At 44.0% G+C, this 24,105-nt stretch overlaps 2 protein-coding genes and 1 long non-coding RNA gene across 4 annotated transcripts in view; 2 read left to right on the top strand and 1 right to left on the bottom strand.

The window, feature by feature from the left end:
* Positions 1–3,389: 3,389 nt before the first annotated feature.
* Positions 3,390–5,582, bottom strand: LOC121610965. Its single transcript, XR_006007058.1, has 2 exons — positions 5,307–5,582; positions 3,390–4,473 (listed from the first exon to the last, which is right to left on the bottom strand). It is a non-coding gene; the product is annotated as an uncharacterized LOC121610965 (long non-coding RNA).
* A 290-nt stretch (positions 5,583–5,872) lies between these two features.
* LOC121610417 (methyltransferase-like protein 27) lies at positions 5,873–13,264 on the top strand. 2 transcript variants are annotated; one of them, XM_041942510.1, is made up of 5 exons: positions 5,873–6,078; positions 7,113–7,241; positions 7,933–8,068; positions 11,097–11,189; positions 11,557–13,264. In XM_041942510.1, exons 1-5 carry the CDS (start codon positions 5,962–5,964, stop codon positions 11,856–11,858), a joined length of 777 nt encoding a protein of 258 aa, XP_041798444.1. In that variant the 5' UTR covers positions 5,873–5,961; the 3' UTR covers positions 11,859–13,264. The 2 variants fall into 2 exon arrangements, with proteins under 2 accessions (XP_041798444.1, XP_041798446.1); XM_041942512.1 differs by having other exon boundaries at positions 6,063–6,078; positions 6,784–7,241.
* A 1,253-nt stretch (positions 13,265–14,517) lies between these two features.
* LOC121610598 (leucine-rich repeats and immunoglobulin-like domains protein 1) overlaps positions 14,518–24,105 on the top strand; it is a 12,274-nt gene continuing 2,686 nt past the window's right edge. The window contains exons 1-4 of the mRNA XM_041942789.1: positions 14,518–14,623; positions 19,810–20,181; positions 20,686–20,961; positions 22,680–22,770. Coding sequence (XP_041798723.1) covers positions 14,572–14,623; positions 19,810–20,181; positions 20,686–20,961; positions 22,680–22,770 — 791 coding nt within the window. The 5' untranslated portion in view covers positions 14,518–14,571. The remainder of the gene's footprint in view (positions 14,624–19,809; positions 20,182–20,685; positions 20,962–22,679; positions 22,771–24,105) is intronic.

Below are 24,105 nucleotides of genomic sequence, written 5' to 3'. Positions count from 1 at the left end.
TTCTCTGATTATCTCCAGAGTTTCTATTGGTGACAGAAGCCCCGCCTTCCTAAAGTCAGATCAAATCCCACATTTTATTTATTCACGTCATCTCTAAATTGTGTGTGCTTTTATTTGATCTCTCTACATTGACTTGAAAATGTCCACTTCAGCTATAAAGTCCAAAGCAAAAAGCTGATTTGTGCTTCATCAAAACTCTGTCGTCCACATTCTTCATTTCAACCCGTTACTGACAAACGTTCACGTACAAAACGGCAACAAAAGACTTTAAACACACCTCTCGAGTGCAACCAGAAGAGTAAGCATTTACAGCGAGCTCAGTCACAGCGTGCTCTCAAGGCTCCACAGCTTCTAACCAATCAGAAACCACGGCTGACTGCGGTCATTACTGATCTTAATGAAGCATACGGCAATGAAACATGGAAGTGTTTCCTCAGCAAATCAAATACAGAAGAATAGACAACCACATCTGTACTGTATGAATCAGTGTGTGAGGTTGTGTCAGAAAATACTAAATCTTTTCATTTTACTTTACATTTGCAGGACTTTCTGTTGACCTGCAGCCAAACTTATTTTGCTCCACGGAATATGAGCAGAGTGAGACATCAGTACATCATCCTCCTCACTGGAGTGGTCCTCGCGGGAGAGGAGACCCCGCCCCCTGTTCTGCGTCACCACAGTGTTAGGTAATAAACAGGAAGTGGACTTATTTGTACATTAAGGATCACAAACAAACAGCTGCAGCTGATGAAGAGGGACTCGGTGTAAATGCTTGTGTTTGTCTGAACTGTTAAGAAGAATGTCAATCAAATCAGCACAAAGAGCCACAGAACACCCCCGACAACGAACAATGAGACATAAAGGCAACATGACCACACTGTGTCTGTACGTGGTCACATGACATCACGTTTGACATTTGTACCAATGTGCACCTCATTTCCATGCTTTTGTTCTCGCTGTAGAGGTTTGCTTCAGAGGGCGTGGCCTGATGTCATATGAGGTCATCCTATCAGCAGCCCTCAGTGATAAATGACAAGATTAAATCGTGCTCGTGATTGACAGCTAACCTTTGCATTTCTTCTGTATTTTATTATTTTATTGTTCTGCGGATGAACTTTAATCCTCCGTCTGTTCGGCTGGATCAACCTGTGGAGCTGATTCAGCGATGATTCAGAGTCTGAGGACATGAAATGTTGCACTTGTGGTGAATTCATGTGAAATGTTTCTGTTCAGCTGTGAAACTCTCTGAAAACAACCTGATGTGTATCACCTGGTATCACCTGTGAAACACACATGACTGTTTCGTTGGCGTCAATTAAGGACAGCTTCATTGTCCTTATAAAAACCCTGAACCACAGACCATGACATCACCTGTGTGTGCAGCTTCAGCCAATCAGAGCTCAGCAGCTCACATCCCCTCCTCCCGAGCTACCGAACCTGTTGCATTGCTGTTTGAAGCTTGTAGCTGTTTGTCACCTGGATTCATCCACAGGTGAGAATAAACTCTTTTAATAAACTGTTTGCTGCTGCCTGTAACACCCACATTTCTCTGTGGGGGGATTAATAAAGTCTCATCTTATCTTAAAATGTTTTTAATATCCAGGTTTGACTGCTAGGAGGTTTGTAGTTCAGGGAAGTACAACCTGCTGAGACGTTGCTGTGCATTTCTTTTGTTCGTTGGACGGTTTCATCACTCACTGAACTGATAGCTGTCGTGGTGTTTGTAGACTTTAAACTGGGTCAGAAAGAAGCAGTTTGATCTGCTCAGATCTGCTCCTCAGCTTCAAAAACATAAAATTCAATAAGAGAAGAAGAGCAGGAAACCACCAGAGGAACAAGGTAGAAAAAGTTCTCTCGAGTGTCATCAAACACGACTTATTGAAGAAAAACCTGCCGGGTGCAGGTGTTAATGTATGTTTTTGTCGGTCGGGCAGGTACTCACCTGCCCGACTGTGTCTGCTTCTTAACTGAGGTAATAAAGGGGGGGCTGTGAATCATGATCATGGAAAAGACTCATGAAGCTTAGAGTAACAGATGAAGGACTGGGACTCCTGATACAGACTGAATTTAAAATCAGCAGAACGCTGATCAGAAATCAGAGGATTCTTGGATCAAACCGATTTTTAGTTCTGGAAAAGAAAACACAGAAAAGAATCGCTTCAAACCAAAAACCTCAAAGGCTGCAAAAGAAAAAAAACACAATGAAGCTCAACTGAATCTGACACAGACCTGCCGGGGCAGGTGGGGGTCCGGAGTGTTTCTCCCCCGAATGTGACGAGGCTGCAGGATTAATTTATGATCAACGCTGCCACACACACACACACACACACACAAACACACTCACTCACTCACACACACACACGCAGACACACTCACTCACACACACAAACACACACACACACACACACACACACACACACACTCACTCACTCACTCACACACACACAAACACACTCACTCACACACACAAACACACACACAAACACACTCACTCACACACACACACACACAAACACACAAACACACTCACTCACACACACACACACACACACACACAAACACACAAACACACTCACTCACACACACACACACACACAGACACACACAAACACACTCACACACACACACACACACACAAACACACACACAAACACACACACAAACACACACATACCACACACACACACACACACACACATATTTATGATTCTCCAGTTGATATCCTCCAGGGTTGCCAGGTATAAATATTGAAGCCTCAAATCAACCCAAAATGTGTCAATAAATCTGTCTTTGTCATGAAAACCGTATCCTGAAACTTTGTTGAAGCAAATGAATCTAATTTCCAAAGGATGATTATCACTTCTGTACTCACCTTGCCTTTGATCCTCCTGACTTGCCAACTTTGTCACACGGGCAAGGTTCACAAAAACTCGGCATATTGTCTGACTCCACACACATAATGAATGTAGGATCGTGTCACTGGTGGATTAATCGTCTCTGGCAGGCAAGTCGTTACAATGTATTTAGAGCTACCCAGAGCAGACAGTCATAAAGGCTAATCATCTTAAAAATAACCGATCGACTGATCCATCAGAACTAAGAACTCATCTGTCAGAAGTAACGGAGTAACCCTCTCTCTAAAAAACATGATAAAAACGCCTGATTAAAGCATTAAAATAACAGCTGAAGTTAGTGTGTGTGTGCGTGTCTGTCCGCGGCAGCTGCCAGTAAGGACAATAAACAAGCAACCAGAAGCCATTACCGACGCCCCCCTCTGTGAATTCAGAGCTTTTACAACCTCAAGACCAACATGGTAGGTATTTCAAAGCAAACTTGGGTCGAGGTGTGTGGTGTACGCGGACGGGAAAAACGTAATGTCCCAACAAATGTTCAGTTTCAACAAAAAACGTGTTTTATTTGACCAAACAGCGAGCAAGCGAAGAACTAAGACATTCCACAGTGCTGCCCACCCAGGTGCATGCTGGTCCCTTACTGTAGCCCTACTTATATCATCGGGTGCCCCCCTAACGTGCCCAAATGAAACAAAACCACAAATGACAAACAAGGAAACACCTATACTAAACAAATAAAGAGAATAACAGAAATCTAATATAATGAAATCAAATAAATTGATTCAGAATAATCAAATCTAAACTAAACAACACTAAATACCAATAAATCAATAAAGAGCTCCAACAGATAGATGGATAGATCCTGCAGCCTCATCTCATCACTGAACAGGGGAAAAACACTCAGGGCCCCCACCTGCCCCGGCAGGTCTGTGGCAGATTCAGTTGAGATTCATGGTGATTTCATTTTTCTCTCTCAGGCCATAGGCGGAAACACATCATGCACTTTCATGTATATTATATTGGTCATATTTTTAAAAAACAGTACAGAGCACGTAAACAACAAGCTTCCTGAATTAAACTTAATTACATATTGTCACATTTAATAAAAAAATAATTGATTGCTTAATTAATGCTTTTATATACACACTCATTCATGGCAGCATGACTCATTAATTCATCCCGCAGCTCAATCGTATCACTAAATGTATCGCTGAAAAACACTCAGGACCAGCATTTGCCGCAGCACGCCCGCGGCAGCACGCCCGCGGCAGCTGCCAGGACTGCGGCACATGCCGCGGCAGAACTATGCTGCCACAGGAAGTGCCACTGCTTGCTGCCACCTGCCACAGTTGGAGCTCGTCCCTGCTGGACTAGTTTTCTACCAGTAGCTTCTCTGATAGAATATTTAAGATAGATCACAAACATAGAACTGATTTCACTATAAAAGTTCTAATTCATGACTGTACAACTGTTGGCCAGAGTGCCGGGTCATCTTCAAGAAGCACACTGTGCTGACCGCTCGCTAGCAGAGTGGACGAGGATCTGATGGAACAAGATGATCCTCAAAGCCTGGCTGGATGACTCCAGCTCTCTCACTGTCACAGCCCGTCCCTGTCTCATTCTGAAAACACACACAAAACACAGTATAAGGTGAAATGTATTAATCATAATTGTAATGATATTAATAATAATAGTAATATTTACTCAGTTGCTAACGTAGAAATTTGAGGATTTCATGCAGCTTCAGTTTTGTCTGTATCTCAGAGGCGAATGCTTCACTCTCTACTCCACGACTGAACATTATTTACATTGCTGCTTATATATTTCAAACCCTTCCTGCTCATTGGAAACCATGCTCCCCCTAAATGATGATTTAATGCTAATATTTGTGATAAACTTAAAGACTTCTTAAGTCAAAAACTCATGTTGGTCCAGCTGGAAACATCAAGACGAGGCTGAAAACAGGCTGCATGTCACAGGACAGACTGGTGAAGACATGACAGCTGCTTAAACTGCCCAACAGTAAATTAATTCATTTAAAATGAGCTCAACTTTGAACATCTGCAGCAGTAAATGATAACACATTAAAGCAATATTAATAAATATAAAGCTCTAACACTGACAGGGATTATTTTAATGCAGTGAGTAGTTCTTTAAGTTACATCGTTTCTATCATTTTGAATGCATAACTTAGCACATTAAGGACTAAAAACACCTGCCAACATTACCTGTAAAACCTCTGGGTGGTTTTCAAGTTTTCCTTGAAATTCAACACGGAAAAAAAAACTACTAAATAATAGATTTCTCATCCTCTGTAGCAAATAGAAACGAAATTCAAAGCTGACTACAAAATGACACATAAGCTTTCCCGTCTTCGATGGAATAAAGAAATACTTATCAATATAGCGGGGGTGGGGGTGGGGGGGTCACTCCTTCGACAGTTGTCATACTCACTAGTTGTTCATCTCCACACGTCGACAACGGACCCTCCCCAACAGGTGTCAACGTCGCCGTTTCACTCGCCGGTTGTGGGTTGCTGCTGTTAGCCGCTGTTAGCTGCTGTTAGCTGCTGTTAGCTGCTGTTCGGCGCTGCCGCAGTGAAGAATATCCTCACTTTGAGAGCAGCTTTCTGCTTTTCCTCCTTCTTTTCTTTTCATCTTCTTTCTCTTCTCTTCTTTTCATCTTCTTTCTCTTCTCTTCTCTTCTCGCCGTTTGTTTTCGTACGTTTTGCAGCTGTCTTCCTGGATCCTTTCTGCACATGCGCAATAAGATGGACTGATCCAATGTAGTGGAGACTGAAGGGGGGGCCCGAGACACACATAATACAATAAGCATTCTGCTGGCATTTTAGCGAAAGGATTTAAATCAAAAGCATAATTAGTGTGCTCAAATAAGTAATAACTGTATTAGCTATATGTGTATGAGGAGTTTTATGGGGCCCTCGGGAACTTGGGGCCCTAGGCAACTGCCTAACGGTAAGTCCGCCCCTTTGTGTGATGACACGTCGCCTGCATCTTCCAGCTGTTGTCGATGTTTCATTGAGGATAAAACCGTATGTAAGCTCGTCCATGGTCTGTGTCCGTCCTCTCACAGCTCGTCACCCCTCGCCATGTCAGACTCCTGCAGAACTGTGGCTGAAGCAAAAGCCGCATTTCAGTCCTGCAAAAGACCCGATCCAAAAGATCGAGTTCAGTTCTACGACAGCTGGGCAGAAAACTATGAAAAGGTAAGCACAAACAACACAGTTTTCATTCAGGTTCGATGAGGACTTCAGAGATCAATCATTTTTATTCCTTCATCCATCTCTGCAGCTCTGTGGAGCTTTTTAGCTTCATTTAGCTCCTAGTTTTGGTTTTGCAGCACATTTCCTGTCTGTTTCTGATAAAGTCGCTGTACTCTTCCTGCTGTGGTGAACATAGTGGAGCCAGATATTTCCCCGAGGAGCTGGTGGAGACCAAAAACAGAGCTAAAAGACAGTGAATAGGATAGGCCTATATCTGGCTCTCCAAATGAGGATGTGGAAACAAGGAGCTGTTTGCTAACATGTTAGCAACAACTACTCCAAAGCATGATAATAATATCAAGGCTGTGTGTCCTTTGTCTGTAGTGGCCACAAAAAGGCAGTTTTAAATCTGGAGAAAACCTGGTGGGATTCTCTATTTTTATCTTTTACAGGGCAGATGTAGCTTACACTGCTAAACATCATTGTGATCTACATGTGCCGGTGTTAGCTAAACGGCTCATTTGCAGTTGTTGTCAGAGCTGCCTCTTACATAGCCTAATGTCTGTCTGACAGCTTGAGGTGCTAACATTACTTCAGATTACGTTCTTTCATTTTGTGAGTCATTTCAGAGACAAATATCGTACTTTGTGTTTTTATTAACTTTGGTATTTCACTCTTTCTGTTTTTTCCTGCATGGTGTGAAAGTAGACAGCTACTTGCTAACATCCTAGCCACAATTATAACCTCTTAATATGTCAGATGTTTGGCTTTCCTGCTGCTTTTTCTGTCCCAAAATGACTCATCTGTAAATATAGTTCATGACCCCAAGGAGCCAGAACAACCCCTAAAGCTCCCACCAACAGAGCGTAGACAAGCTCTCAGCTAAATGTCAGTCCAACAGACAAATCCAGAGAAAACAGTTCGGCTCTGCAGATGTTCAACAGGGCAGCAACGCCCAAAACCAACGTCACATTTTACAATAACGTAACACCGCTGAAGATACAGTATCAGGTTTGACCTACGAACACTTAAACCAGGATCACACCCTGATGAGCTACAGAGCTCCAGAGCTGGCAGTGAACCACCTGTCTGATAACTTCTCTGGGAGTCCTGAAGGAGCTCTGGTTCTGGACGTCGCCTGTGGGACTGGATTGGTGGCCAAACTGGTGAGACTGTTAACTTTAAACTGCTTTAGACGGCTTTAATAACTCAGGTAATTTCACTGAGATCAAGATCTCTTCTGAAAGACTGTACAGCAAAGTCAAAAGTTTCAGATCAGCCAGTGAAGTGAGACATTCAGGTTTGAAAATCCTCAGTAATTCATTCAGTGCACAGGGCCAGTCAACAGTTTGGGCACATCTTCTCATTCAGTGATTTTTTGAGAGCAAAGCTGCCGTCAAAGCTAAAGGAGGCGGCGGTAAAGAATTATGTGTTCGTCACAATGCAAATAAAAATGCATTTACTCTGAAAAGATACCTGAAGAAGGTTAAAGGCAAATCTTGTAGTTTGAGTTGAAGAGGACCTAAATGCATATCAGCATAGAGAGGGATACTTAACGCCTGCTTGTCCAATAAAGCAGATTCATTTACATTTTATCAAATGCAACAGGTTATTTTATGCCAGAGTCCTTTTCTGTGGTTGGTCGTGAAACGTAAGATGGCTAATCAGTGACTTGACAACAGCAGCAATTAAACATTGTCTCTAATTTCACTGTAATTCTCATTAAATTCCAGAGTCGTTTCCAGAAACTGTGCTGAAATGACTTTGAAATCATGGCTCAGTGAAATAAAGTCTTATCCTGTCAGTCCTGATCAGTCCTGTGGGTCAGTGTTACCATTGACGATGTTCTTCGTATAGATGGCTGAACTGGGCTTCAGGCACTTTGTGGGAGTGGACGGCAGTAAGGGCATGCTGGAACTTGCTGCCAACACCGGCTTCTATCAGGACCTCAGACTGGCCTTGCTGGGAACACAACCACTGCCTGCACAGGCTGGTACATTACTCTCACACTCACACACACTCACTGCTAATGATTCAATATGATGATTTTATTCAAGTTCATCTTCATTTTCTGCCCCATCACATGTGAGGGCTGTGTATCAGCAGCGAGAACCACAGTCCAGGACTGTGGTTCATCAGTCACTACGTTTGTTTTCATTTATCTGCATTCAGACGTAGATTTCTGTTGATAGAGATGAACCTAAATGTAGAGTAGCTGTGCTGTTGTCAGTTGGACGATGACCGGTGTCACTACCTCATCTGTACATTCTGCCCAATCGCTCAGGTCCTCGCGCCTGACTGATGAGTTATTCTAACCCTGACTGTTCTGCAACCGGCATGTTCCAGGGCCGCATTTTCACACATGTGGAACAAGATGTGAGAATGACGGCTGACCTCGTCTCAGATGTTCGTTGTCGGGATATCTGCTGGCTGCACCACCAGCCCCAAAACATGGTCATTGCCCCCAGAGGCTCAATTACAAACTCCTCTCAAACTAGTGCCTGTGAATATTCTCATTCATCCAGGTCATTGTAAGCTTTGGGGCATTCAATCGTTCGCAACTGAACTCGTCAGTTTGTCTTAGAAGACGTTTCGCCTCTCATCTGAGCAGGCTTCATCAGTTCATGAGCACCAGACTAGATAGGACAGCTCTAGTCCAATGATATGGTGTTAGGTTCAAGTATTTATCCTCTGAGTGAGGCCAACCCCCAAAACCAAGGACGGTATCACTCTATTGTGAGGCAAACGATCCCCCCATCAAGGCGGGGTGGGGTGCAACCCTTTGGTGTCAACAATAGTCGTTTGCCTCGTTAGTGTCCCATTGTTGTCATTGGTGGGCTCCTGGAGCCATGTGTGAATGGCTTTGTTGTTTATCCTCAGAGGCTAAATCTTTGAATCTCTTAGAGAGAGATGAAAGGACAGCATTGTATGTGGGAGATAGGTGGTGTCTCAGACCTTCCCCTCTGTTCAGAGACGGTTTTTCAACCTTGACATAGATGGCTTCTCTTACCCCTCTTTCAAACCATCTGTCTTCTCTGTCCAGAACATGCACATTTTTATCCTCAAAGGAGTGTGCTTTCTCCTTGAGATGCAGGTAAACAGCTGAGTCCAGCCCTGAAGACTTAGCCCTTCTGTGTTGTGCCATGCGTCTGCTCAGTGGCTGTTTGGTTTCCCCAATATACAAGTCTGTGCATTCCTCACTGCACTGGACTGCATACACCAGATTGTTCTTCTGAGTGTGAGGTGTCCGGTCTTTAGGGTGCACCAGCCTTTGTCTGAGAGTGTTCCCAGGTTTGAAATGTACCGGGATGTTGTGTTTGTTAAAGATTCGCCTGAGCTTCTCTGATACACCAGACACATATGGAATGACGATGTTATGTCGTCTGTCCCTCTTTTCTTCCTCTGTCACCCTGTTCTTTCTGGAAGCAGCTGAACTTTTCACAAAGGACCAGCTGGGGTAACCACAGGTTTTGAGGGCCCCCCTCAGGTGTTTGTGTTCCTTGTCTCTGGCCTGTTGGCTGGTTGGAACATTATCAGCTCTGTGTTGTAGAGTTCTGATAACACCTAGTTTGTGTTCCAGTGGGTGATGTGAGTCAAAAAGGAGGTACTGGTCTGTGTGAGTAGGTTTTCTGTAAACCCCAATCTGGAGGCGCCTGTTCTCTCCAACGTGGACATCACAGTCCAAAAAAGGCAAACTCATGTCCTTGACATCCTCTCGAGTGAATTTGATGTTCTTGTCCACTGAGTTAATGTGCTCGGTGAAGGCTTGCACTTCTTGGCTTTGGATTTTTACCCAAGTGTCATCCACATATCTGTACCAATGACTTGGTGTTGTTCCCTTGAAAGAGTTCAGAGCCGTTCTTTCCATGTTCTCCATGTAAAGATTAGCCACAATGGGGGATACTGGTGAGCCCATCGCACACCCATGTTTTTGCCTGTAAAACCTTCCCCTAAATTGAAAATAGGTGGTTTTTAGGCAGAGTTCCAGTAAATGGCATATTTGCTCCGGGGTAAGGGTAGTTCTGTTCCGCAAAGTGTTGTCTTGTAACAACAGCTGTCTCACTGTTTCCACAGCATCCTGAGTTGGAATGCATGTGAACAACGATGTGACATCGAAGGAAACCATTGTTTCTGATGGGTCTAGTTTTAAGTCCCGGACCTTATTTACAAAGTCCATCGAGTTCTGGATGTGGTGTGGCGTTTTGCCAACCAGTGGTGCTAAGATGTTGGCCACAAACTTAGCAATGTTGTATGTCACAGAGTTGATGCTGCTGACAATTGGTCGGAGAGGCGCTACTTCTTTGTGTATTTTCGGGAGGCCATAGATGCCCGGGATGGACTCTTGTGGGTATAACCGGTGGTATTGCAAACGGTCAATGGCTCCATCTTTCTGCAGACTTTGCAGATATTCTATGATTGTTCTCTTGTACCCGCTGGTTGGGTCTCGTTTCAGGCATTCATATGTGTTACTGTCATTGAGTAGTGAAAGAATCTTGTCATGGTAATCGTTAGTGTTTAGAATTACTGTGCATCTCCCTTTGTCTGCTGGCAAGATTGTGATGTTTTCATCCTTGCTCAGTGATGTCACGGCTTTTCTTTCCTCATAGGTGAGGTTAGAAGGGGGAGGTTTAGCGTTGGAGAGAGCTGCCGACACTTTCAACCTGAGCTGTTCGCCTTCTGTTTCCGTTGTTTTTCTTTATAGCTGTTGTTTTTGATCACGGCAACAGAATCAGCTGTAAAGAAAAACAGGAGCAGCTGATGAAACCTGCTCCTGTTCATCTGGTGCTTCATGATCTTTTTGATCTTCCTGAGAAACATTTTTAGGCTTTCTTCGACCCCCAGCTTCACACATTTCCAGGTATAATGAGGGCTCCGCCCACCGGTCAGTCTCAGACGATGATCTGAGGTTTAGGAGGAAAACAGGAGAAGCAGGAGACGGAAACAAAGAACAATCTGACAGTTAAAGTATGATTTCTGGAAACTCATCCTGGCTCTTGGGCCTTTTCTTCTCCTGGTTTCAGACATGTTTGATGTAGTGATCATCGTCGGTGCTCTGGATGCTGGTTTTGCACCGGTCAGCGTTGTCCGGGAGCTCTGCCGTGCTGCCAAACCAGGTAACCAGCTAACACCTGTTAGCAGTCACAGGATTAGTAACGCTGCACTAACAGATAATTAACTGCACATTATCAATAATTCTAATAACAACTTAACGTCAAATAAAAGCAATAAACAGCTGCTTCCTGTAATCCTAAATACTCTTCAGACATGGACAGATTATAAAGCAGGTGGATATTGGACAGAGACACATGAAAGACACTCCGACACAGAGCTCCCCGGACTGAAAGACACACAAAAGACTAAAAACTACCTGATTTGAGTCCCGTATTCGTATGATTTGTCTTATTTTGAGTCTCTTTGTGTTTGTTTTGTGTCTCTTCTGGTTCGTAAGTTCCTGTAACTGAATGACTGGTTTGTCTGCAGGAGGGTTTGTCTGCATGGCGAGAGGCGAACACAGAGGAGCGCCGGCAACTGAATACAAGAAGGATCTGGAGAGAGAGCTGCAGCTGATGGAGGAGGAGGGACTGTGGAGTCCAGCAGCAGTCAAACAGTCTGAGAGATACATGGAAGACCCGCATCTGAATGCTGAGAGAGTGGAGGGTATGGAGGAGGAGCGATACATCAGCGGGACTGTTTATCTGTACCAGAAATCCTTTAATCCATCGAAACCAATCATTAATCACACTCATGTTTCAGCAGCGAAGGCAACGTTCAGCAGAGAGTAAAGGAGAATCCAGAATATTCAGTTACAAAAAACATACACTTTTATTTGCATTCATGCCCCAGGAGGTGAGAGAACCGGTCAGTATCACGTCCATCAGAACAAGTCAATTAATCAATTAGTCCATCAACAGAAAATAACCATCAACTATTCTGATCATCGAGTCATCGTTTAGTAATTTTTCAGGCAAAAATTTGCTGGTTAAAGCTTTTAGATACGATGATTTGCTACTTTTCTTTGTGATTATAAACTGAATATTTTTGGGGTTTTTTGAGAATGTTGGTCAGAAAAAACAACAATGAATACATAATTTAAAAAGTTTATTCTTTTATTTGATTGGGACGATTCATGGACCTCGTCCCTGGGTCTCGCAGTAACACAGACAATAAGGGAACACACATGAACAACCACCACGAACAAAGACTGTACGCTGTATAAAGCATCATTCCAGTGCTCACAGGTTTGCTTTGTTTCAGACAGAGTTCTGCTTTAGTTAGTGTGTTGGTCTCATTAGTGAGCTGCAAAAACTGCTACCTGTATACCTGCTGTATTTCTGGGGTCATTTACACACTTAAAAAGCAATTTTATAGATTAGAAATGTCTAAAAACTTTGAATCCTAATTGGTTATACTTTTCCAGAATTTTACAATCCTTAGTTTTACCTACTTCTGATCCAGTATTTCTAAAGCTCGGCTGTCGTGACATTATAGGTTTCATATCTGATTGGGTGGCCGAGCTCGAGGTGGTAACACAATAAAAAAGATGTGATAGAAGCGTGTGTATGTAAAAATTTATGGGAAAATACGAGAAAAAAAGAAGAAATAAATTAGATGAAAACAAGTCAAGTATTAACGGTCTCACAAACTTTTTTAATTGGGAATCTGTTACAACATCTAGATATTTGAACTTGTTTCTCTATTTCCTTCTACTCAACAGTTGTTGTAAAGCCATCACAAACTGTTCATCTTACTGAAAGGAACAGTGAAACAGTTTTAGTTATTCTGGACCTCCTGACTGTTCAGTAAGTCTGTTGAGTCTTTAGATAAACTGATATATAAATGATTGCATCGTCAGCATACGTTCGGCGTTCAGGTGTCATATCGTTGATTTTGAAACCTTGTTCTGAGGATTCCAGATGTGATTTCAACCAGCTGAGAGCCTAAATATACTGACACCACCACTTTAGTGAACTCATCTTCATATTTTTGGAAAGATAATGTGGCCACCTCTGTCCGGTGGTCGTTGTTTCCTGTTCTCCTGATCCTGACCTGCCTGATTCCAGGACTTTGATTCTTTACCTGCCTAAGCTGTCCTTCCTGTTTGCCTTCCAGGTTTTGACCTGTACTTACAAACTAAGTACTTATGTACTTGTACTTGTCATGTACTGTACTTATGGATTAAAGATTTGAACCGCTCTGTGTGGTGTTTGTGGGTGTCTGTTTGTTCTGTCTGGGTGACAGTGGCCCCGACAGATGCAACATTTCCTCCTGTTTGTTTGATAAAAACTGCGGTGAGCAGCTGGAAATGATTTTAATGAAAGATCGCCATTTTCAGAGGAAACCAATGAGCTTGGAGCTGAGAGCTAAAACAGGAAGTCAGACCGTACTGAGAGACAGAGGGAGCATCCCCATGTATCCCCAGAGAGGGGGGCTCTGACGCAAGGAGAGAAGGAAACATGAAACATGACGGGAGGAAAACCAGACTAGATGAAAAAAGTCAAGTCAAGACAACAGGTAATCAGGGCGGAGCAACGGTGACACATGAGGAAGGGCAAGTGACAAACTCTGCTAAATGCCACAATCATCAATATTAGTATGAATATGCAGATATGCAAACCACACCTGCATACTGATGAGGAGACGTCAGTCCTCTGGACCGGAGGTCTGCTCCGAACCCGATGACATGACCACACACTTAGCAGACAGCATGAGCTTCATGAGTTCACCTGAAACTCCCAAACCACCGGTATGTTAAGTGGGTTAGGGTCAACCAGCTGCCCCTCCAGAAGTCCTCAGATGATACAGCCATCGTTGGATGTTATCACAGGAGAACGATTTGAATTCAGAGAGAAGCTAGCATAGACGTTAGCTTCTCCAACTGACTAACATCAATGTTAGCTTCTCCAACAGGCTAACATCAATGTTAGCTTCTCCAACTGACTAACATCAATGTTAGCTTCTCCAACTGACTAACATCAATGTTAGCTTCTCCAACAGGCTAACATCAATGTTAGCTTCTCCAACTGGCTAACATCAATGTTAGCTTCTCCAACTGGCTAACATCAATGTTAGCTTCTCCAACAGGCTAGCATTGACAGCCAAACGTCAGGTCACAGAATACAGTGTCACACTGTTAACGGCTAATTAGCAGAGAGAAAGCCTTTGGTGAAAGCAATGTGCTTCATTCAGAAGAGTTCCTGTTGTTGTTTCCCCATTTTTTAAAAGATGGAGACAGTTTTTAGTGCTGATGAACCGACTCAGTGACGATGATGATGGTGTGTAGCGTGTTGACCGGTGTAATCGGGGAACAGTGAGCGGGGCTGGAATTTGGAGGTTTGCTTTGCAGATGAATTTGGTGAGAAAAGAGCTCTAAGAAAAGGAAGGAAGTCAGAAAAGGACCTCAAGATGCTTCCTGCATCATTTCACAATCTGTCCGTCAGTCGGCCAGTTTCCACTCTGATCACTTCACTGACAGCCGGACGAATCGGGACTCGAAGGATGTCTGTTTGGGACAGAACCATTCTCTGGGGCTTCATGGTCCTGCTGGCAGGTGAGACTCACGTCTGTTTCACTGGTTTCTGTGTCATTCCTCTCATGGACTGGATTAATGACACAAAACAAATCTTAGCAGAATTATTAGCTCTGACCTCAGTCCTGATGATTACAGACACATTTAATCTGCTGCTCAGTGGTTAGTCTCACTTATGGAAAGTAACTGAGTACATTTACTCCTGTACTGCATGAGTGAGGTTCTGAGCTACATGTAGAGAAGCTACATCCTGTTCACTTCTGCAGAAGTTTGTGTGACAACATGATTTTTAAAAATGACTAAATGACTAAAATGAATAACAGTAACAGTCTGAGTATGTGTACTGAGTACTTCATGTTTTAAGGACTTTTTACTGAGAATACTTATGTTACAGCCATTTTCTGTTTACAATAAATGTAATCGTGTAGCCTATGAATGACTGTTTTTATAGGTGATTTAGATGTTTGAGAGGTGACGGCTGACCGTATGCTCAGCGAGCGGTGGCAAAGCTGGGGGGGGGGGGGGGGGGTTCGATGCCACGGTCGAACTCTTCATCAGCACTTTTCAACCTCGTTCATTTCGCTGTTTACCACAAGGTTCAGTTTCCTCAGCTGACTTTTTGATTTCTTTTGAGTCAAATGGGAATTATGGAGACATTTTTAACCCCTCGTTTGTACAATTCAACATTCAACATTTCAACAAGATGCATGTGGAGTTTAAAAACCATCAGTTGGCTGTTCGAGGCATCACAACATATACATTCACTGAACATGTTGAATGCAGGACTTCACTGTTATTTAGTCGCGGTACTTCTTCATCACTGCTTAATCTTATCTCAGATATGTTTCTTCCTCATATTGTCGCCTCCCTTCATGTGTCTGTTACTGAACATTTGTGATATCACACCATGTGTGAATATGTAGTCTGGCACAGAACATGTTTGGTGTCAGCTGAAATGAAGAAGTCAAACTCAGACTCACTGCAGGAAGAACACAGTTCACCCTCAGATTTCTGCTGTTTCCTCATCGACTCATCACTGTATGCAGACATGTGCAGTATGACCATAAGACCAGTTCAGAATACAAAAATACACCAAACATGATGCAGCGTGGTTGTAAAATAGCTGCAGCAGCTCTTCCTGATAAAGACGAGCAGCCGCCTGTATTCACAATGAGCAATCTAACCTTCACATTCATGTATAAAGTGTCACATCGATTGTATAAAACTTGACTACGTGCTAACATGCTAACTGATGCCAAACACCAACGACAGCATGTGTCCAAAGCGATGAAATAAACCAGCTCCATGCAGCAGGTCTCTCACAAGACTCATTTCTGTCCACATCCAACAAACACAAACACAAACTCTCACAATGCGCCTTGCACCTCAAACACAGCTTCACGAACACACTTTTTATACAAAAGTTATGTAAAAAATAAATAAAAAACAGCCAAAAATGCCCAAAACGTTGTGCGTCAGTTGTCACACCATGGTGAGGTTTGTCTCGTTTGAGGTTTTTTGTCTTGTCATTTCCTGTTTTATTTTGAAAGACTAACTCTCCTCTCATTTCAGAGCACTTGCCCTTCCTCATGTGTCACCGGTGCTCCGCCCTGATTACCTGTTGTCTCCACCTGTTCCCCATCACCCTCCATGTGCTTAGATAGTCTTGTGCCAGAGTGTCTGTCCTTGTCCTTGTCCTTGTCCACAGAGTCTTAGGACGTAAGCCACTGTTCCTCTAAATGAGTCATTTTTTGTTTGTAATTTTAATAATCTAGTTTTCGCCTTTTTGGTCTTTGTTTGTTCGTAGCTGAATTGTTTTCCTCCATAAGAGAGATTTTTGTTTGTCAGTAGTAATTTATTATGTGTCCTAGATCCTCCACTTGTTAGGAGAGAATTTTATTTGTACTTTTTCTACTCCAGCGCCATCATGTGTGTTAGAATAGCAGTACGTCCCCCACCTGGTTTCATGTGTACTGATGCACTGATGTGTGATTTATCATAAACAAGTTACCTTAAGATAAGATTTAAAAAAAACAAAAAACCTTTATTTATGCCCAGCCGGGGAGATTTGGGCATTACAGCAGCATGTGATAGCAGTGGGAAGAACATTCGAAAAAAAAAAGAAGTAAAAAGTAGACTATATATGTACATATTATAAAAGCAAAATGAAATTTGACTATATAGAAGAGCAATATATGTAAAAAAAATATATATATATAAAATCTGTATTCAAGAATGTGTCAGGAAGGTGGGATTTAAGGGGAAACTAAAGGAGAAATATGGGTAGAACCCAGATGCAGACTCGAGGGGAACGTAGATTCAAAAATTAAGTGAATTTATTAAACACAAAGGTAATACAACAAAAACCAAAACTCTGGGATCTATGATAAAGACACACTATGGGAAAAGGAGTCACACAACAATAAAACAACACAAGACACAATGGAGCTGGGGACAAGACTAAGGCAACACAAGAAACTCACTAACACACAACATGGCAAGACTATAGACAAAGACAAGACTATGAGCGAAATATCAATGACTAGGAGGCATGGGTCACTTGGGCACTGGAGACGAGGGCAGCTCGGGTACTGGAGACGACGGGCGGCTAGCAAGCTGCTGGCTAGCCGACACCTTCGGTCGTCGGAACGTCCGCTTTCTCCTTGCAGGGGCTGGCTTGTTGCGGGTGGAGGGTGGCTTGAAGGCTAGCCGTGTTCCCCAGAACGCACGATCGACCGAGACTAGTGACGGAAAAAAGGCAAGAAACAAACAAGAAAAATTTCAGGAAGGTGGGGTTTTAGGGGAACTAGGGCTGAACCCAAATGCAGATGCTAGGGGGTGCACGGTGGGAAGGCTAGGGAACAGAGACAATACCAAAGACGCAGGACAAACATTTGCAACCACTTTCCACCTAGAGTCAAGGCTGAGGCAAAGTCCTTCTGGAGGTCTGGCCAGTGGCCGAAGGCGGAGGCTGACTCCCTCTGGAGGCCGGCGACAAGGCAACAGGACAGGAGGCCAGTGTCGGGACATCATGACAGGAGGCCGGCGACGGGACAGCATGACAGGAGGCCGGCAACGGGAAGGACTGTGGCTCTGGCTGAGGTGGTCGTTGCAGCTCTGGCACCGAAGGCAACTGAAGCTGTGGTGCTGGGAACGAGGGAAGGCCGGGCACAGGAGGCGACAACAGTAGCAGCAGCTCGTGCTCAGGCGGCAGCGGCAGCTCTGGCTCAGGAGGCGGTGGCGACAGCAACAGCGGCAGCTCGGGCTCAGGTGGCAGTGGCAACAGCAGCTCGGGCTCAGGAGGCGACAGCAATGGCTTTGGCGGCAGCCACGGCAGCTCAGCTCTTTGGCACTAGCGGCGCCGGCTCTGGCACTGGTGGCGGCCACTCTGGCAGTGGCGGCGGCTTGGGCACTGGAGACGACGGGAGGCTAGCAGGCCGATGGCTAACCGACGCCTTAGTCGTCGGGATCTCTGCTTCCTCCTTGCAGGGGGCTGGCTTGATCGCCATGGGGCATGTCATCGGTTGAGAGGATGATTGTTTCTGTTGGGTACTTGGCTTTAGGCTGGCGCTTCTTCCGGGTGGAGGGTGGCTTGATGGTGAGCCATGTTCCTCGGAATTGGGCTCTCAGGGGGGTGTCATCGTCGGAGCTGAAATCAGGGTCTGCTGGGTACTGGACATGAGGCTGGCGCTTCTTCCTCGAGGAGGGTAGATCGAGGACCAGCGGAGGTCCCTAGTATGGGACACCCAGGAGATCGTCAGAGTCGGAGCTGGGGTCAGAGTCTACTGGGTACAGGACATGAGGCTGGCGTTTCCTCCCTGAGGGGAACACTCCCAGAATTGGGGAACACTGAAACTCTGCTGTGTTCATTATTGGTCAGGTCGTTCTGTCAGGAAGGTGGGGTTTTAGGGGAACAAAGTCTGAACCCAAATGCAGATGCGAGGGGGCGCAGGTTCAAATTAACAATTTATTTAACAAAGAGAATACCAAAACTCAGGGAACTATGAAGAAACACACAATAGGGTAAATGGGTATAAGACAGGAAGACATTGAACAAACACATGGAACGTGGCATAACCTATGGACAACGACAACACCAGAAAGACACTAACAAAAACGTGGCTTGACGATGACAACTCTTGAATAACACTTACATAGACTGTGGCATGGCCAATGACAAGGACACACTTACATGGACTGTGGTATGACTAGAGACAAAGACAAACCTAGAAACAAACTTACATGGACGTGGGAAGGCTAGGGAACAGAAAATACTAAAGACGCAGGACAAACATTTGCAAGAATGCAGGAAAGACAAGAACAAAGACAAACCAAAGAAACCCTCACATTAAACTAGACACGGACATGAACAAAGATAACACAAGGACTCACTTACATAGAACGTGGCATAGGGTAGAGGCAAGGTTTCAAGGGACTAAGGAAGGTAACAACCTGACAAAGACTGGGGGGAAGACACAGACTTAAATACACAAGAGAGGACAGCTAATGTCACACAGGTGAAACAGATTAGACAATCACAAGGGCGGAAAAACACAGGAAGTAACGCAAACAAAGAAACATAACCTGAACCTTCAAAATAAAACATAATGTGACAATAACAGACTATGACAACACACAAGAGGAATCTTTAACAAAAACCAGGCGTGCACTTAAACAGAGAAGAACGGTTGGAGCTGCTGCAGCAGGCTGCCACTCGTGCAGCACCATCTTGGAACTACCTTGTGCAACATCACTTTTTCACTCTCTTTAAGTGCTCCATCTATGCATTTATACTGGTATTCTACATATTATTTTTTACTGTGCAACAGTGTAAATGCTGTACTTATTTTCTGTACCCACCATGTGCAGTTTCAGTTAAAACTTATTATTCTGTACAATTTTTGGCAGTATGTTTTCTTTGTATAAAATGTTGTGTGTGTGTGTGTGCATATATATATATATATATATATATATATATATATATATGCTGTTATTTTCCTGCTGCCTGTAACACCAGTTTGTTTGTGCAAACAAAACAAAGCTGACATATATGAATCCAGAAATGTTGCTGTCAGTGTGTAAAAATGACCACAAACACAGTAACACCAAGATCAATTAATAGGTGATTTTACAATTAGTTTACAGAAAGAACCAGAGACACTGAATCCTGCTTTAATGTCATTCTGTGATTCATCTTCTCTGTGCAGGTGCTGCCAGTGCAGGTGTGAACTATTCTGATCATATCTGTGCTGTGAAAGGATCGACTGTCACCCTCCTCTGCACCTTCACTCCACTTCAGTCTGTCCGCCAGAATCGAAGACAAGTTTTGGTCGAGATCGTCAGAGTCCGCTGGTGCCAGAACCATTTGATTTGTCATGGCACCACCCCGTCGGTGTACGACAGCGATTCAGAGAACAACGCCCCTCGTTACAAATACCTGGGAGACAAGAAGGGAAACTGCACGTTACAGATCGCTGACGTACAGAAGGAAGATGAAGCCACTTTTCGCTTCAGAATGGAAGCTAATAATAACGCAGCACACTATACTGGAACATCAGGAGTCAACGTCACAGTCTCTGGTGAGACCGTCATATGATAATACTGACATGTATAGAAATATGACCCAGCATTAATTATCCTGAAGTTCAGAACTATGTGTGCAGTAGCTTCTCTTTGCATTATACAACTGCTTGTTTTCTATATTCTGTGGTTCAACATATTTTACATTCTACAACATGAGAGGTGGGTCCAGCAGGTCCAAACATCATTGCTCAAAGGGTCTAATGTTAGTTCCAGACTGGCATATTCTGAGTCTGGTGTTATTTTCTTAACTATCATTATTGCCACTACAGCCGCTACCAATAACAGTACTTATGAGGTATGAGCTCACTAGACCACCGTAGAAACCTGTCCTATAATGTCCAGCATGAAGAGGGTCTCACATCATTTAAGGTCAGAAGGTCTCAGTTTCTTACAGAATTTAACCACGTAAGCAGAGCGGCTCTCAACAGAATGTTTAAAATCACAGAATGATGTATTGAAAATGTAAATGGGAGAAAACTAAAATGAAAAATGTATTTTAGATGACAGGCCAATGATGGTTAACAGTTCCAGTAGTGGCAGAGAGGTGAGAGCAGGTGAGAACGTCACGCTGTACTGCACTGCACCCTGCACGTTCCACCAGCTGGAGGTCACCTGGTTCAAAGACGACCACGCCCTCTCAGAGCCTGGCCCCGCCCTCCAGCTCGGCCCTGTGACTGCAGAGGATTCTGGGAACTACACCTGTGGTCTGAGGAACAATGCCGGCACACGCTCCCTGCCATACAGTCTGCACGTGGAGGCTGAACAGGAACAGGAAGGTTAGTTTGATCAGGTTTTGTGGTGGTTAAGGAATGTCTTTCTGTTATTGATCAGTTTAAACCTGTTGTGGTAATTGGTGTATTTGGTCATCTGATATACAATTTTATCCTCTTATACAGTAGTTGATGCTAACATGTTAGCATCCAGCTGCTTACTTCCACATCCAGCAGTTATGGAGCACCATGAACATTCATAAATGCTCCACTTTGTTCACGGCTGGTCTCTAACTGAGTCTGTCTACTGTTGCTGCTGAGTCCTTTCACATACAAGGAGTCATGTGATCAACGGTTGCAGAAATAAAAAAAAAGGATTTGACTTCAAATGTCAGCACAGATATTCACTGAGTCCAAAAGCTGTACCAACATCAACTTGTCTTTAGCCAAATGACAGTACTGTAGAAGTACTGACAGTGAGGGGTACCATAGTACTACTGACAGCGAGGGGGGCCATAGTACTGCTGACAGTGAGGGATAACGTAGTAGTACTCACAGTGAGGGATACCGTAGTCATGCTGACAGTGAGGGGGACTGTAGGAGTACTGACAGCGAGGGGGACCGTAGTACTACTGACAGTGAGGGGGACCGTAGGAGTACTGACTGTGAGGGGGACCATAGTACTTCTGAGAGTGAGGGGTACCATAGTACTACTGACAGTGAGGGGTACTGTAGGAGTACTGACAGTAAGGGGTACCATAGTACTACTGACAGTGAGGGGGGCCGTAGGAGTACTGACAGTGAGGGGGACCATAGTACTACTGAGAGTGAGGGGTACCATAGTACTACTGACAGTGAGGGGTACTGACAGTGAGGAGTACTGACAGTGGGGGGAACGTAGGAGTACTGACAGTGAGGAGTACTGACAGTGAGGGGGACTGTAGGAGTACTGACAGCGAGGGGGACCATAGTACTACTGACAGTGAGGGGGACCGTAGGAGTACTGACTGTGAGGGGGACCATAGTACTTCTGAGAGTGAGGGGTACCATAGTACTACTGACAGTGAGGGGTACTGTAGGAGTACTGACAGTAAGGGGTACCATAGTACTACTGACAGTGAGGGGGACCGTAGGAGTACTGACAGTGAGGGGGACCATAGTACTACTGAGAGTGAGGGGTACCATAGTACTACTGACAGTGAGGGGTACTGACAGTGAGGAGTACTGACAGTGGGGGGAACGTAGGAGTACTGACAGTGAGGAGTACTGACAGTGAGGGGGACTGTAGGAGTACTGACAGCGAGGGGGACCATAGTACTACTGACAGTGAGGGGGACCGTAGGAGTACTGACTGTGAGGGGGACCATAGTACTTCTGAGAGTGAGGGGTACCATAGTACTACTGACAGTGAGGGGTACTGTAGGAGTACTGACAGTAAGGGGTACCATAGTACTACTGACAGTGAGGGGGACCGTAGGAGTACTGACAGTGAGGGGGACCATAGTACTACTGAGAGTGAGGGGTGCTGACAGTGAGGAGTACTGACAGTGGGGGGAACGTAGGAGTACTGACAGTGAGGAGTACTGACAGTGAGGGGGACCGTAGGAGTACTGACAGTGAGGAGTACTGACAGTGAGGGTTTGTCAGTTCTCAGTGTTCAGGTTTACTTCTGGACTCTGTCTGTGGTGGCTACCACATTGTCTTATGGTTCATTTTGTACTGACTGTAAATGATTGCGTGAAGGTTTCTGTGGTCCAGCTCATGAGGCTGAATGTGTTTTATAGGTGGTAGTAACCTGTCTCTGGTGGTTGGTGTGGTGTGTGGTGTCCTGCTGGCTCTGGTCACTCTCATTATGATCCTCTGCATCATCAAAAGGTATTTTAATGAATCCAGCTGCCTCTCATGGCTTTCATCTGTCACTGAACACAGGTCAGGAAATACTGGAATTACTATATTTGCCTGAATACTTTATAGTTGTCACAACCGAACTAGGACGGCTCAGGAGACAAAGTACAAATAAACAATCTTTAATGAGAAAGTATCAAATTAAAGTCACTCTTTCAGAGGAAAATACAAACTACACTAATAACCAAGGATCGCTCTCAAGGAGGAAAAAACTGCAACCAAAATCGTTCTTACGAGGAAGACAACTGTGACAGGAAAAAGGTAAGGCAAAGTATCAAAGTAACGCAAGGCAAGACTACAGCAAACAACAAGACTGGCGTAGGTTCAGACTGCATGAGACAAGACGAACTGGCTCAGGACGGTGGGAAACGCAGACTATACATACACATGAGGTAACGAGGAACAGGTGGAAACAATCAGGGCGGGATAGACAATCAGACAGGCGGGAAGGACACCAGGAAGTCAAGGGCCTGAAACGAGAGGAGAGTTAGGTTTCACAATAAAACAGGAAGTGCAAGACAACATAGACACAGGACAAAAAATAAACATAACCTAACAAGATATCTAGGACATGACAATAGTCTTCTTAAGTACAGATTAGAGGTATTTGTACTTAAGTATTTCCATTTTCTACTTCATTAGATTTCAGGGGGAAATATTGTACTTTTATGGCAATACATTTTTCTGACAGCTGTAGTTACTGGTTACTCTACCGACTGAGTTACATGACAAATACATGCTGAAATCATATATTATGATTTATTGTAACATGTTGCAATCGGACATGTGAAGTAGAATTTTATATTGCAGTAATTTAATGTAGCAACAAATCAGCTACGACATTAATATGTTGCTTAAATTTAGAAGTATTTATATAGTTACGTATATACGTTCATGTACATCATTACAAACATTTGCACTATATTGATAAATTCAGAATACCCTTACGTTTGACTCCAAACCTCAATCCTATAATACATCATTTATTACAGTGACCCAAATCTAAAGGGTCTATATCAGTAATTAGCGCCATCGCTGAGGCAGCGTTAGCGGTGAGCAGTTCACATGTTCACTGTTTACACAGTGATTTGTACATTCAGTGTGTGAAACCTGATGTCACTGACGTCTGCTGGTGTACTCTCCTTTCAGCAGACTGGAGCAGGCATGCTGACTAATATTAAAATGCTAAATTAGCACATTAGCTCATTAGCTAACGCTAGTCTTGCTCCCACTGCTCCCACTTTGAGTTGGCTATTTTCTCATGTTTGAACTAGTAAATTTTAGCTAGCCAGTGTATTCATGCTG

This window comes from Chelmon rostratus, chromosome 8, assembly GCF_017976325.1.
Source record: "Chelmon rostratus isolate fCheRos1 chromosome 8, fCheRos1.pri, whole genome shotgun sequence".
Lineage (NCBI taxonomy): Eukaryota > Metazoa > Chordata > Actinopteri > Chaetodontiformes > Chaetodontidae > Chelmon > Chelmon rostratus.
The sequence above is the reverse complement of the archived record's forward strand: the minus strand, read 5'-3'. Positions and strand labels throughout refer to the sequence as shown.

What these genes read in the sequence shown, in the direction of transcription:
- LOC121610417 (XM_041942510.1), top strand. Translation starts at nt 5,962, where the DNA reads ATGTCAGACTCCTGCAGAACTGTGGCTGAAGCAAAAGCCGCATTTCAG. An exon ending in ACCACTGCCTGCACAGGCTG is followed by an intron (nt 8,069 to 11,096) that starts GTACATTACTCT and finishes TCCTGGTTTCAG; the next exon opens with ACATGTTTGATGTAGTGATC. An exon ending in CTGCCGTGCTGCCAAACCAG is followed by an intron (nt 11,190 to 11,556) that starts GTAACCAGCTAA and finishes GTTTGTCTGCAG; the next exon opens with GAGGGTTTGTCTGCATGGCG.